Source organism: Sarcophilus harrisii, chromosome 1 (genome assembly GCF_902635505.1).
Source record: "Sarcophilus harrisii chromosome 1, mSarHar1.11, whole genome shotgun sequence".
Taxonomy (NCBI): Eukaryota; Metazoa; Chordata; class Mammalia; order Dasyuromorphia; family Dasyuridae; genus Sarcophilus; species Sarcophilus harrisii.
This window is the reverse complement of record NC_045426.1, coordinates 102,300,193-102,312,928: the sequence shown is the minus strand read 5'-3', so window position 1 is coordinate 102,312,928 and position 12,736 is coordinate 102,300,193. Positions and strand designations below refer to the sequence as shown.

The 12,736-nt window shown below is 34.2% G+C and overlaps 1 protein-coding gene across 2 annotated transcripts in view; it reads left to right on the top strand.

Moving 5' to 3' along the window:
- The window catches only part of ADAMTSL1 (ADAMTS like 1), a 1,023,200-nt gene that overhangs the window by 705,627 nt on the left and 304,837 nt on the right, over positions 1-12,736 (top strand). For both annotated transcript variants that reach the window (XM_031961469.1, XM_023497962.2), the window contains one exon: positions 6,465-6,510. In XM_031961469.1, the coding sequence (XP_031817329.1) occupies positions 6,465-6,510 (46 nt within the window). The remainder of the gene's footprint in view (positions 1-6,464; positions 6,511-12,736) is intronic.

Here is a 12,736-nt window from a genome sequence, read left to right as displayed (position 1 = left end):
ATTTTAATCCCAGCAGATTTCCTTAGTAACCCATGTGATCTTTAGGATGTATGAATTCTGATTTTCTTATCTGTAAATAAAGAATTTTGGAATAGCTGTTCCCAAAATCCATTATATCTCTAAGTCTTTTGATCCTGTGGCTTTGTCTCCCCAATTAGACTGTAAGCTCCTTGAAAGGAGGGTGTATATCTTTACTTCTCTATTCCCCAGAGCACCTAAGAACCCAACCTAGATGCTCAGTAAATTCTTGTTGCCCGTGATTATATAAGCAGAGCAGATTTTGGCTCCAATGGAATTCTGGCATACACTCTACAAAAATCACACGTGTCTTGCCTTTTTTGCTTGTGATTATAGTAAACTATCTCCTCTTTTTTTATGGTTTTATCTCCTATTTGTGAAGACTTCACTTTTACAGCAAATTTTCTTTCAAGACAGGCCAAGGAGTGTAAAGCCGTAATTGTTTGGAAAAAATGACTACATACAGCTAAGAAGCAACTTATCTTCTTTCTGCAAGATTTAGTAGCTCTGCTTATGCTGCAAAATCTACCATTGAGAAATAGTCTTATACAATGTTATTATCACCTTAGGAGAGTTGGTGTAAAATGTGTCATCCAAAGGGATAAAGAGATATGTTTCTTCATACTTAGATCACACTGAAGGTTTACAAAGGCCAATAAAACACACTAAAGTTCATAGTAGAAGTATTAGAACAGGGCTTCTTAAACTTTTCTGTAACCCCTTTTCATTTGAGAAATTTTTACATGATTCTATGTATATAGGCATATAAAATAAGTATACAAATCAAACATTTACTGATAATAAATCATAATTACACAACCCCACATTCAGTTACAAAACCCCACCTTAGGTCACAAACAACAATTTAAGAAGCTGGATATTAAGAGAATCAAGTAATTATATATTTAGTGCCTACTATGTATCAACCACTGTGACAGCATATGCTTTTTTCCTATAAATAAAAACATTGCCAATTTACCAGGCCCAGGTTCTAGCTACTAATAAGTATTATCTGAATACGCTAAGAAATCCTGCTTTACTTCCCTGCTTGTAATGCCTCTACCAAGATCAGAAAAAGTATATTTTAAAAATCGTCCCCTCACCTCACCCCATCCCTACCATACCTACTTGCATCAGGTATAGCCTTGAAGTTCAAAGTATGAAAAAATTGCAGTATTAGTAAATAAGTATCTCTTGGGGGGCATAGTATTCAGATCAACTTTATAATAAAAAATCATATCTCATAGAAGTATTGAGACTTCCAAATGAGGTCACATAAGTTTTATTTAATGATAAAGAAATACACTTTTTAGAGCAACTTACTGCTTGTGGCTCCATGTTTTAAGCGTCACCACTTTACTCCAGAAGTTGGCTTAAACTGCTTTGAAACTCACTCTATAAGCCTGATTCTTTCTTGGCTTATTAGCCAAGGTTTGGACCTCTGGCAAATTCAAAGATTCACTGTGACACTGCGATTGTGGGGGGGGTTTTCCAGCAAGTTCCCACATTGATTGATGATGTTTGGCATTTTGCCTTCTTGTTGTTTGTTATGCTATTACAACAGAAAGCATTTTCAAAAGATATATTTATCAAGTTGTCATAATAGTTTGGCTTGCATATCTATCTACCAAGAAAAAAATAAATTTCTCCCCTAGCACTAATCTATTTGAGCCACGTGATATCTCACATACTAAAGAGGCAGTAGAGAACACGTAGGAATCCTGCAATGGGATTATGGGACTTTTTGACTGAATGTTTGAGTGAAAGATATGTTTTGTATACATTTTTGAAAGTTATTCTATTTGGAATGAAACCAAAGTAGGGACTGGTACCCATTTCTAATTTTTGCCTAATTTTCAGTTGTTTTGGTAGGCATGTACATTGAGAGGATATTTGATTAATAACAATAACTGCAAGTATTTTAATAATTAAAAATCATATTCCTTGTTATTATCATGTCCATTTTACAGATGAAGCTCAGAGGTTCAATGAATTGCCCACAGTTACATTGCTGAAGTGTCAGAACCAAAATTTGATCCCCAGGATTACTTATCCCAAGTCACAAGTATTCTACTACCCCCTGGCTGTCATTTAAGAACTGTCATGATTTGGATATGAAATAGCACTCTGTTAACAATTATTAGCCTGATTGATTGAAAATGAATGGTAAATCACTGGTAGGTAAAAAAAAATCTGGGAATAAAATATAAAATTCACTTTATACACTAAACCCCAGAAATTTTATAGATTAGTTAATAATATTTGGAACAGATTATTCTCAAAGAGACTGAAATAATCAAAGTTATCATATATTCATTACAAAGTACTTAACTGGGCACAAGTACAAAACATTTCAAGAAGTGTTAAAAATATGAATACATTCTCTACTATGGCAGAGATTCTAAAAAAGAGTAGTCCTCAGAATTTTAGAGGGAAGGAGAATAGAATTTACTACTGATATAGGATACTTGGCATCAGGTTTATCTGAGACTAGGACGATTTCATCTAAGCAATATTTTCTTAATATTTGGAAAAAGGGGAGGGAGACACAATGTATCACAGATGAGTAGAAAGGATCTGTTTCACACAAGTATGCTTGCAGAAAATGGAACGTATCTTGATGGAATTGTGAACAGATCCAATCATTGTGGAGAGCAATTTGGAACTTTGCCCAAAGGGCTATCACACTGTGCATACTCTTTGATCCAGCTGTGTCACTACTGGATCTGTATCCCAAAGAGATATTAAAGGAGAGAAAGGCACCCGCATGTGCCAAAATGTTTGTGGAAGCCCTTTTTGTAGTGGCAAGAAACTAAAAACTGAGTGGATGCCCATCGGTTGGAGAATGGCTGAATAAATTATGGTATATGAATGTTATGGAATATTAATTTCTCTATAAGAAATGATCTGCAGGATAATTTCAGAGAGGGCTGGAGAGATTACATGAACTGATGCTAAGTAAAATGAGCAGAACCAGGAGATCATTATACATGGCAAGAACAAGATTATATGATGATCAAGTCTGATGGAAGTCTCAACAATGAGATGATTCAGGCCTGTTCCAATGATCTTGTGATGAAGAGAACCATTTACACCTAGAGAGAGGACTGTGGGATCTGAGGGTAGATCACAACACATCATTTTCATTCTTTTTGTTGTGTTTTGCTTGAATTTTATTTTCTTTTTCTCTCTCTTTTTTTTTTTTACTTTTTGATCTGATTTTTCTTATGCAGTAAGATAATTGTATAAATATGTGTGCCTATTTTGTATTTAACATATATTTTTACCATATTTAACATATATTGGATTACATGCCATCTAGGGGAGAGGATGGGAGGAAACAGGGAGGGAAATGGAATGCAAAGTTTTTCAAAGTTCAATGTTGAAAAAAATTATCCTTGCATATGTTTTGTAAATAAAAAAAACTTCAATTAAAAAAATGGAATGTAGAGAGGAAAGGCAAATACTGGTCTTGATATATTTCTGTTAGTCATGTCTGACTCTTCATGATTCACACTGGGATTTTCTTGGCAAAAGATATGGTTTGCCATTTCCTTCTCCAGCTCATTTTACAGATAAAGAATTGAGTCAAGCAGGGTTAAGTAACTTGCCCAAAGTCATACAGCTAGTGAGTATGTGAATGCAGATTTAAACTCAAGAGGATGAGTTTTCCTGACTCTAGATCTGATATTTTATATACTGTGCCATCTAGCTTCCCCAATCATAGACTTGTAAAAGCAAAAGGGGATGTAGAAATAACATTTGACAAAACTGCCTCCTAAACAGACTATCTCCCACGAATTAAATATCGACCCTTGTGCATGAACATATTATCTTTATATAATTGTTGTCCTTTTATACTGAAAAAATATCAAAATTTCATCACCATAATTACCTTTTTTATAGCTAGCTAATGTATAGGCTTAATAAAACAACTCCAATGAATAGGCTTCTTGGGGTCCACAGCTGAAGAATAATTAAGGACTCCCTCCTTCAAAGCTCAGATCAGGTGCCCCTTCCTGGAGGAATACTATCCTAATCCCCACTACTAGTTCCCTTCCCTGAAAATTAATTTGTATATATTTTGTATTTAACTTTCTAAATATACATTGTTTCCCATGATATAATATGAATCCTTGAAGAAACTGTTTCATTTATATGTTTATATCCTCAATACTTAGCTCTTGGCACAAAGTAGACATTAAATGCTTGTTCAGTTAAATGAATAATAATGAACTTCTCTGAGATAAGCAGACTAAGATATATCTATGCCCCCACATTTATATCCACTTCTGTGTTGTTAAATTTTGTTTTTAATGACAATATAACAGTAAGAACTTTTAAAAAAATACTATGTTAATGTTTTGGCTTATGAAAAATGAAAACAATCCTAACCAGCAAATCCCACAGATAGGGTGTGTTTGCTGATATATACAAGATTCTCAGGCCTTCCTAATATCTTTGGGAAGACCTCAGAAATGTGGGAGCCTTATAAGTAGTTTCTTAGGGCAACCTGGCTGCATAAATCTGCTAAAAATTCAAAAGCTTGTATGAAGAGATAAAGAAAAAATAGTTACTCAAAAGCTATATGAAATCCCTGCTCTGGCTGTAAATTTGATTGTCTTATTTAATCCATGGTCATTTTAGGACCAATAGTCTAAGTGTCCTGGGGTCCTTCTGGCTTGAATCTCTAAGATGGTTTTATGTCTATTCTCTCGTAAAGTGCTCCTTTTTCCTTTTGAATGACTAAAAGGGTTTTTTGTTTGGGGGGGGGGCAGGAGAAAAAAATATATAAGTAGATGCATTCTCCTATTTCAAAATTCTTTGCTCATGATCCCATATTTGAAAATCAAGAGCAATCCAGAGCAGTAACCTGTTTTTATTTAACACTCCTCTGGTTTTTTATAGTAAAGGTAAGAGTCTGGATCTTTATAGGAGCTGAATACAAATGGGAGTGTTCTGGAGAGCAGCTTTGGTTTTATGTTACACAGTCCCTTGTCCCCTTACTAGGGGTAGGTCTGGCTAGACCTTTAGAAGGATGCATTTGTTCACAGTGAAGCTACTCTTTCAGCAAGGAAAAAAAAATGTATTAGTAGAAGGAGCCTAAGATACTTGAATTATCAAAGAGAGTTTGTTTATTCACAATAAGAGCTAAACATGAGTCATCCTCTCCCTTTTAAAAAATTAGACAATATGAATTGGTGGGGTGGGGGAGAGGAACAAAAGCCAACCAATCAATGGTGCTTGGAAAAAAGAACTTTAAATTTTCCATGGCAATTTATCTGTTCCAAGGTTGGTGAGTTTTAATAACTGAAACTGAGATAACATCAGGATTTGAAGAAGTGAAAGAAGTGGTACAGTTTGTTCTGTGTTAATGAGGGACAAAGAATTTGTGCCTCTAGCTTTCCATCAGCTCTAAGTGTTATGCACTGTGATGTTCGCTTAAAGAGTGACACATGACACGTGAAAGGGATATTTCCCTTTTTTTGAGAGGGAATAAATACAAATTCTAGAGTTTAGTTATTAGTTAAATAGGAAGTTCATGTTAAACAAGAGCCCTTTTTTCTTCTACCAGCTTTATTATTTTACTACTGAATTTTGAAATAGGAAAGTTCATCTGCATTATTTTGTGCCTTTTCTCATTGCAAGAAAACTTGAACATAATCTCTGTAGCCCATAGTCCAATGAGAAGATCTTTGCCATTCTCAACATATGCTATATTGCTGAACTAACACCCTGTAATGAGGATACCAGCTTTCAACTAAATAAACACTAATTTCTCAATAAAATGGTACATTTACAGGTACATTTTAATAATTTCCTGATCATTATCATGTGCTAGTTGTTGGACATTGTATCCAGCAGACATTATGGCAAATGGCCATTGCTGAGTAGGGATTAAATATTTTAACCCTTAATGGTGCATGTAGTTATGATCTATTATCCAAAAACATGTAAATGCACACCAAAGGTGCTAGCAATTGAAAAAGGGTCAATGAATGCAATTATATAAAAGATAAAATAATTCCTTTGAATATAAAATTAATGCTAAGACTCTGAAGCCAATGAAAAATTTTACAGATTCAAACTTCAAAATTTAGAAATTGACAATTTAAGAAGATAAAATGGAACAGTTAGATAATGGTTCCTCTTCCCACTATTCCACACTAGCTCTGAATTCCTTAGCCATAAACACCAGGGTTGTATGGAAAATAGTTTGGAATAATCCAGCTTAAATTGGATCATTTTAATACTTATTAGTAGTTCTCTGAAATGGGAAGTCTAGTATGTTGGGGAAAAAAGATCCTAAGTATTTGAGAAAGGGTTGAGCCACAGTTTCATTACTTATAAGATGAGCTGGACTTTGATCATGTAAGGTCTCAGCTATAAAATTCCAAAGTTTGGATCACACATAATTACTAATATTTATCCTTTTCCTGATATAGGAGCTGTGAAGGACGTAATATTCGATACAGAACCTGCAGCAATGTGGTAAGTGTAAGATCCTATGAATGTAATGGTGCTTAATGTTTCAACACTGAAACTGCCAAATCTTTATAAGTGTTTCTTGGAGGCAGGATGTTTAAGTGTTTAAGTGTTTCTTGGAGATTATAATGATAAGGTAAGAGTAAAAGCATAGTAAAAGATGAATTATCTAATAATTAACCAGAAAAAAAAAACTAAGAATCCAGTATTTCCCTCTATATTCCAAGGCAAATCTTTAATCAGTTGACCAGAATGCTAATTGAAAACTATATTTTAGGATGACCATTTGAAGAAATCAGGGATGTTTAATAAGAGAAGGCTTCAGAGCATCAGAAATACTGTCTTCAAGTATTTAAAGAAGTTCCAAGTAGAAACAAGATCAAATTTATTCTCCTTGGTCCCAGAAGAAAGAACTAGGAACATTGGACAGAAGATACAGAACGACCAATTTGTGCTCCATATAAGACATAATTATCCAAGGATTTGAGCTGCTCCAAAATAGTACAAGCTACCTCAGGAGATTCCAGCATTGGAGAGCTTCAATCAGAAGCAAAGTGATGTTGTAGAAGGGAGTCTTGGTTAGGTATAGGTTAGTCAAGAATGCATCAGTGGCTTTCTTCAAACTCTTGGATTAGGTGATTTTGTAACTGAAATATTCCTGCTGCTTAGGAATAGAAGAGAGGTGGAGGAAGAAGAACATTCATTGTATTTTTTGCTAATATAAATCACAGCCCTGTCATTCACTAAGAGGTCTTGTGAAATAGTATGAGAAGTCATAAAAGAGAAGGAATCTACCTGGGGCAATGTGAATGAACTATTAGTTAATGGAAATACATCTTTGGGGTGGGGAGGGAGGAGGAAGTGGGTAGCTAGTTCCAACTCTTTTCACTATTCTTGCCTATTCTCTTGTAGTAGCACATAGCAAAACCGGTGCTGGCATTTGATGGATTGTTAGGAATAAGTGAAAGAGTATTTTTTAGTTTCATAAGTACATAACAATTGAATCAATCAGAAACAAGAAGACAAACAGTTTTCTGGAATCAAAGATACTATAGCTCATTAATGATTATTGAATCTTTTATATAACAATCTTGCATTTGTAGCTTTTTTCTGTAAATATAGCATATCTTCATTAAGAATATCTGGTATAGTGAAAAGGACAGCAGTTCTGAGGTCAAAGGATCTGGGTTCAAATATTATGTGGGCAACTTTGGGTAAATCACCTAATTTCTTTGTGCTTCAGTTTCCTCAACTAAAAGTGATTAAGATTCATTGGGTTCCTTCCAATTTGAATGCTATGTATTTCTATGCTTTTCAAAACTACTATGTGAACTCTTTTTATTTTAGACTTTTAATTTCTGGTAACTGTCACAATGTTTCACATAGAATAAATACTTGTTGAAGTTCATTATTTCTAGCCTACTGATTCTTAGGATAGCAACTGGGAAAGGGCCACCAAGAAAATATCTACCTCTTTCAGTTTCTCAATTCCTGGTAAGTGCACGTGTAAGCTAGCTAGGGCAAGTAGCTGCCTATTCTTTCCTTTAAAAGGAAGAATCTGTATGTTTTCCCCTTTAATATTTCTAAGAAGTTTCATTTCAATAAGTAGACTGATGAATCTCATAGTACCTAAATCCATTTACACTGTGTGGATTAAATCTTTACAATTTGTAAAGTAGACATTGAATCTTTTATGAGAACCTAAGGTCTTCAAATAACTTGTTCATGATAGCAGTGAAACTTTTCTGTCTTTTTTGTTTTTTGGAGGTTTTTTGGGGCCACAATTTGAAACAACCTTGCCAAAACAAACCGAATGAGATATTTTTGTGAAATAGATAGATTTTTTTAAAAAATAGAAAACAGAAAGGTTGTTTTCATAGTCACATCCTAGTTTTTCAGTTGAATAATTTAGAATATTTCAGGTAAGCATCCTACCATTAAATACTTGTTTAAACTGAAAGTGAACTATGACTCTACTCTTATTAGGTCAACTTTTAAAAGTAACTTCCTAAAAATATGGTATTTAATGTGATTCTTTTATTATTTCTTTCTTTAGTGTTAGTAAAGTTCAATAACATGATTTCATATTAAGGAAATAGGTCTCATAATTTTTATAGGAAAAAGTAAGGAGGATTTCTTTCATAGATGAATAAAGAATTACATTCGTTTTTGCAAAACTTAATTACAAGTCATATTAAGCCTGGGGAGTATTATTCCTGTCTGCGTAAAGATAAAAGAATTTCTTGATAAAACTATTGTTCCTGTGTGAATTAAATGAGTCAGTCTTTACCAGAATTCAGTTTAGAATTTGGCCATTCAAGAATTATTAGTAGAGCGAATGAAATTTTAATTCACTGATTTGTTACTTGAATCTGGAAAGTGGTGGAAAATATCAGATTTGGAATAGATATAGAACAGTTTTATTTTCTTAAGAACATTTAATTCACTTCCACTGCTTATGAGCAACTGAAAATTGCCCTGCAGTGCCTTTTAAGCCTTACTTTCCTGTACTCTTATATTTATTTCCCAAAATCTGTTCCTCTTTTCTTCTCTTCTATTCATGCTACTACCCACTTCTTCCCTTCCTGAACTGTTCAGTGTTAAGTGAATGGATGATCAGATTCCATAAGTTTTGTATGGAATTTATCTAGCAACACTAATCATTCAATTTCTTTTAGCTGCTCTCCTGAGACAGTCTACCACTCATTTTAAAAATTCCAGAAAAGTAAAGTTGAACAAGATCACTTGCAAAGGGCATCAAAAAACTATTCCTTATGAGGATAGTTCCCAGGATGACAGATAACTATGTCATATTAAGAAGAGAAAACAAACAGACAAACAAAAAAAACTGAATAAAGCCATAGTAGTTGCTTACAAATAGTTTAAGGACTATCTTCTAGAAAAAGATGTGGGCATTCCATATTGTCCTAAAGGGGGAAAGTAAGCTTGAGGATTACAGAGAGGGTGATTTTTGGCTAAATATATGGAAGGCTTCTCCACAATTAGAATTTCCCAATTAAGGAATGAAATATCTTGTGGAAAAGTAAACTCTCTGTACTTATGAGTAAATAATCACCCCTCAATACTCAAGAAAGTATTCCTTTACCGAATTAATTTGGACAAGGGGGCTTTTAAGGAAACATTCAATTCAGAAAGTTTTTGACAAATACACAGGGCTTTTAATAGTAGCAATTCACATTTTATAGTGCTTTGAAGTATAGGAAATATATATCACAAATGTGAGGGAAGCAGAGTATTAATTATTTTCTTCACTTAACCAATAAGGAAACTGAGGCTTAGAGAAAGTGAAAGTATTTCCCAAGGTCATGTAGTTCAATAACTAAGCCAGAAATCAAATTCAAATATTCTTATTCTAAATCCAATGTTCTTTCTTGTGCTCTAGGACTTTTAGGCAACCTATTTTCATAAGAATATTTTGAGGAGAAAAGTGAGATGAAAATGTGAAAATTCTAGAAAAAAATTTTAAAACATTGTAGAAATGAAAAATATTATCACCAACCATCACTGTTATTTACAAGCCATAAAAATATTTTTAAATGCTTTAGTTACTCTTGCTAGACTTCAAAACACACAAGACACAAATATTTCCCGTACTAACATGACTGTTCTAGACTCTTCTAGACTATTGTCTGACACAGCTTATCAATCAGTAGTTTTTCTTTTATAGATTCTACTGCTCATGCACTTTGCTCATGACATATGTCTAATGAAATGTGCTATGAAACATTGCACTGATGTAATTTATATTAGAAGACAGAACATCATATTATCTCTGAGGACTGGGGTGAAATTGATTACACTGGGTAAATAGTTCTTTTCCTGTGGTGCTTTAGTGTCCTGATCTATGAAAAAAGAGGACTTAGATTCCTTATAATTCTGCCATGATTTGTTCCCTCAGTATTCTTAAAAAGTAGATTGGTGGTACTATGGATAGAGTGCCAGGCCTGAAGTCAGGAAGATAAATCTTCCCTAGTTCAAATCCTTCTTTAGACAATTACTAGCTATGTGACCCTGGACCATGTTTGCCTCAGTTTCCTCACTTATAAAATGAACTGGAAAAAAAATGGCAAAGCACTCCAGTAACTGCCAAGAAAATCTCCCAATGAGGTCACAGACATGACTGGAAAAAAAAGAACAAAAACAATATGTTCTTAAATTTCTTCCAAGAACGACATTCTCTGTCTCATGTTCAAAAGGCATTCTGTACACCATCAATTTTGTTGTAGGCTGCCTTCTTGATCTAACATTCTGTGTCCTAATTTTCTAGCAGCCATGTTTTTCAGTCTGAGCTCTATGTTTCCTTCTAGATTTAATATTCTGTATGTCTGTGAAATAGCTCACAATATAGGAGGTAGTTGAAACTTTTTCAAGAGATATGAAGATTAGCAGATAGGTCTCACTATTGTTTCAGTAGCAAAAAGATATATCTGGCAGTAAACCTTGGATTCAGTCAAGAAAGCCAAACACTTCGCACAAAACACCAGTGCTTAAAACCATGCTTGGCACAAAGTGAGCACTTAATAAATGCTTGTTGTTTGATTGAGGTCCACTGATTTTGAAATTAGATGATTCTCATGAATTGTTCATCTAGTCTTGAATGTGTGATCTTATCTTTTGCTTGGATTTGGTTTTACTTTCTGGTGTTTGTTTTAGTTTTACTCTGATTGTGGATCTTTTTCTTTTTCATCCTGTTCAATCCATTTCTCTGAGACTCAGTTTCTTAATTTGTAAAATGAGGAAGATGGTTTAGAAGACTTCTAAGGACCTTTTGATCCTAACACCATCTGAATAAATTGAAATACTAAGGGGGATTTGATTGAGATAGAAGACAGGATAGCACTTTCATAACTGGACTTTTCATTTTTCTTTATTGATTTGTCCTCTTTCCCCCATTCCTATCACTTCCTAATGTCCTAAGAATTTTTTAGATGAAAATGATCTTTCATTGACCCTTTCCTTTCAAATTCTCCTTCTTGATCTTCCATAACTAAAGAAAGATGCTTTAGGTACCAGTAGAAAGGACTAGTAGAGTAAAACTTCTCAGTGTTGAGGTAAAAGTATTAAAATTGAGAAATGCCATGCGCCATATATAGATTGTTGACAAATAATGTCAGTTTGGTATGTTTGGTCAAACTGTCCACATGTTTCTCTGGTAGAAAACCAGGAGATATTTCACTGCTACTACCTGCTTATGATCAAAAAGTAACATGGCACCCAGAGAATACTTTTTAAACAGTTTTTTCAAGCTATTTTAGTAGCAAAATTTGGGCCAATGAGATGATCTTGATGTCTAAACATATATCAACAGTAACTGAAGTCATCAGTAAATAACCTTTGTTTCCCTGTGGCCCAGACAGATGCTCTTCCATTATACCAAAACTATAGGAAAGGATCCAAGGCAAACATTCTATTAGTCAAGAAACATTTTTGTTTAAGGTCAAGTATTGTATTAAACACTCATACTAGAAATAGCAGTAGAGTCCCCATCCACAAGGACCTTACATTCTAATGGCAGAAGATAACACATAAAAAGATATATTTGGAGAGGGGAATGGATAGGAAAAGGTACCTGGTACTGGAGAATGGTAAAGAAAGTGCTGCAAAAAGCCTAAAGAAAAATGAAATTATCTCTATCTTGGGTGCCTTCCGTAAATGAAGATACTGGGAGGAGCCATCCAATCAGAGTGAAGGACGGTAGCTTCAGGGAGTACTTCCAGTGTGTGAACTCCAGGATTTCACTGAGATGTCAAGTTGAAAAGCTAGGGCTCCTATTCTACCTCTGCATGGTAGAATATGAACCCTTTAAACAATATTCAAGGTCAATGAACTTTAGTCACATTTCAGAAAGAGTTATTGCCTACTTGCCTGTCTACCTACCCACTTGGAATCTGTTGTGTACTGGATTAGAAACAATCTGCAATTGTCTCTTTCTCCATCTTGTTGGCTTTTATTTGGTTTGGGTTTGGGTTTTGTTGTTGTCATTGTTTTGTTTTGTTGCTCAGTACCTAAATTTGGGGGCAGATGGGTCTGGTTTGGGGTAGGGGAAAAAGGAAGATACATTCTTACTTCCTACAACCTCTCCTACACTTTTCTATCACTTCAAGCCCATAGCAAACAAGTTTTTAGACTACATGAAACAAAAGACAAAAGAAAATTTTTGTTTGTTTCTCATGTTTAAATCTTGTCCAAGAAAATAAATTTTGTGTAGGTA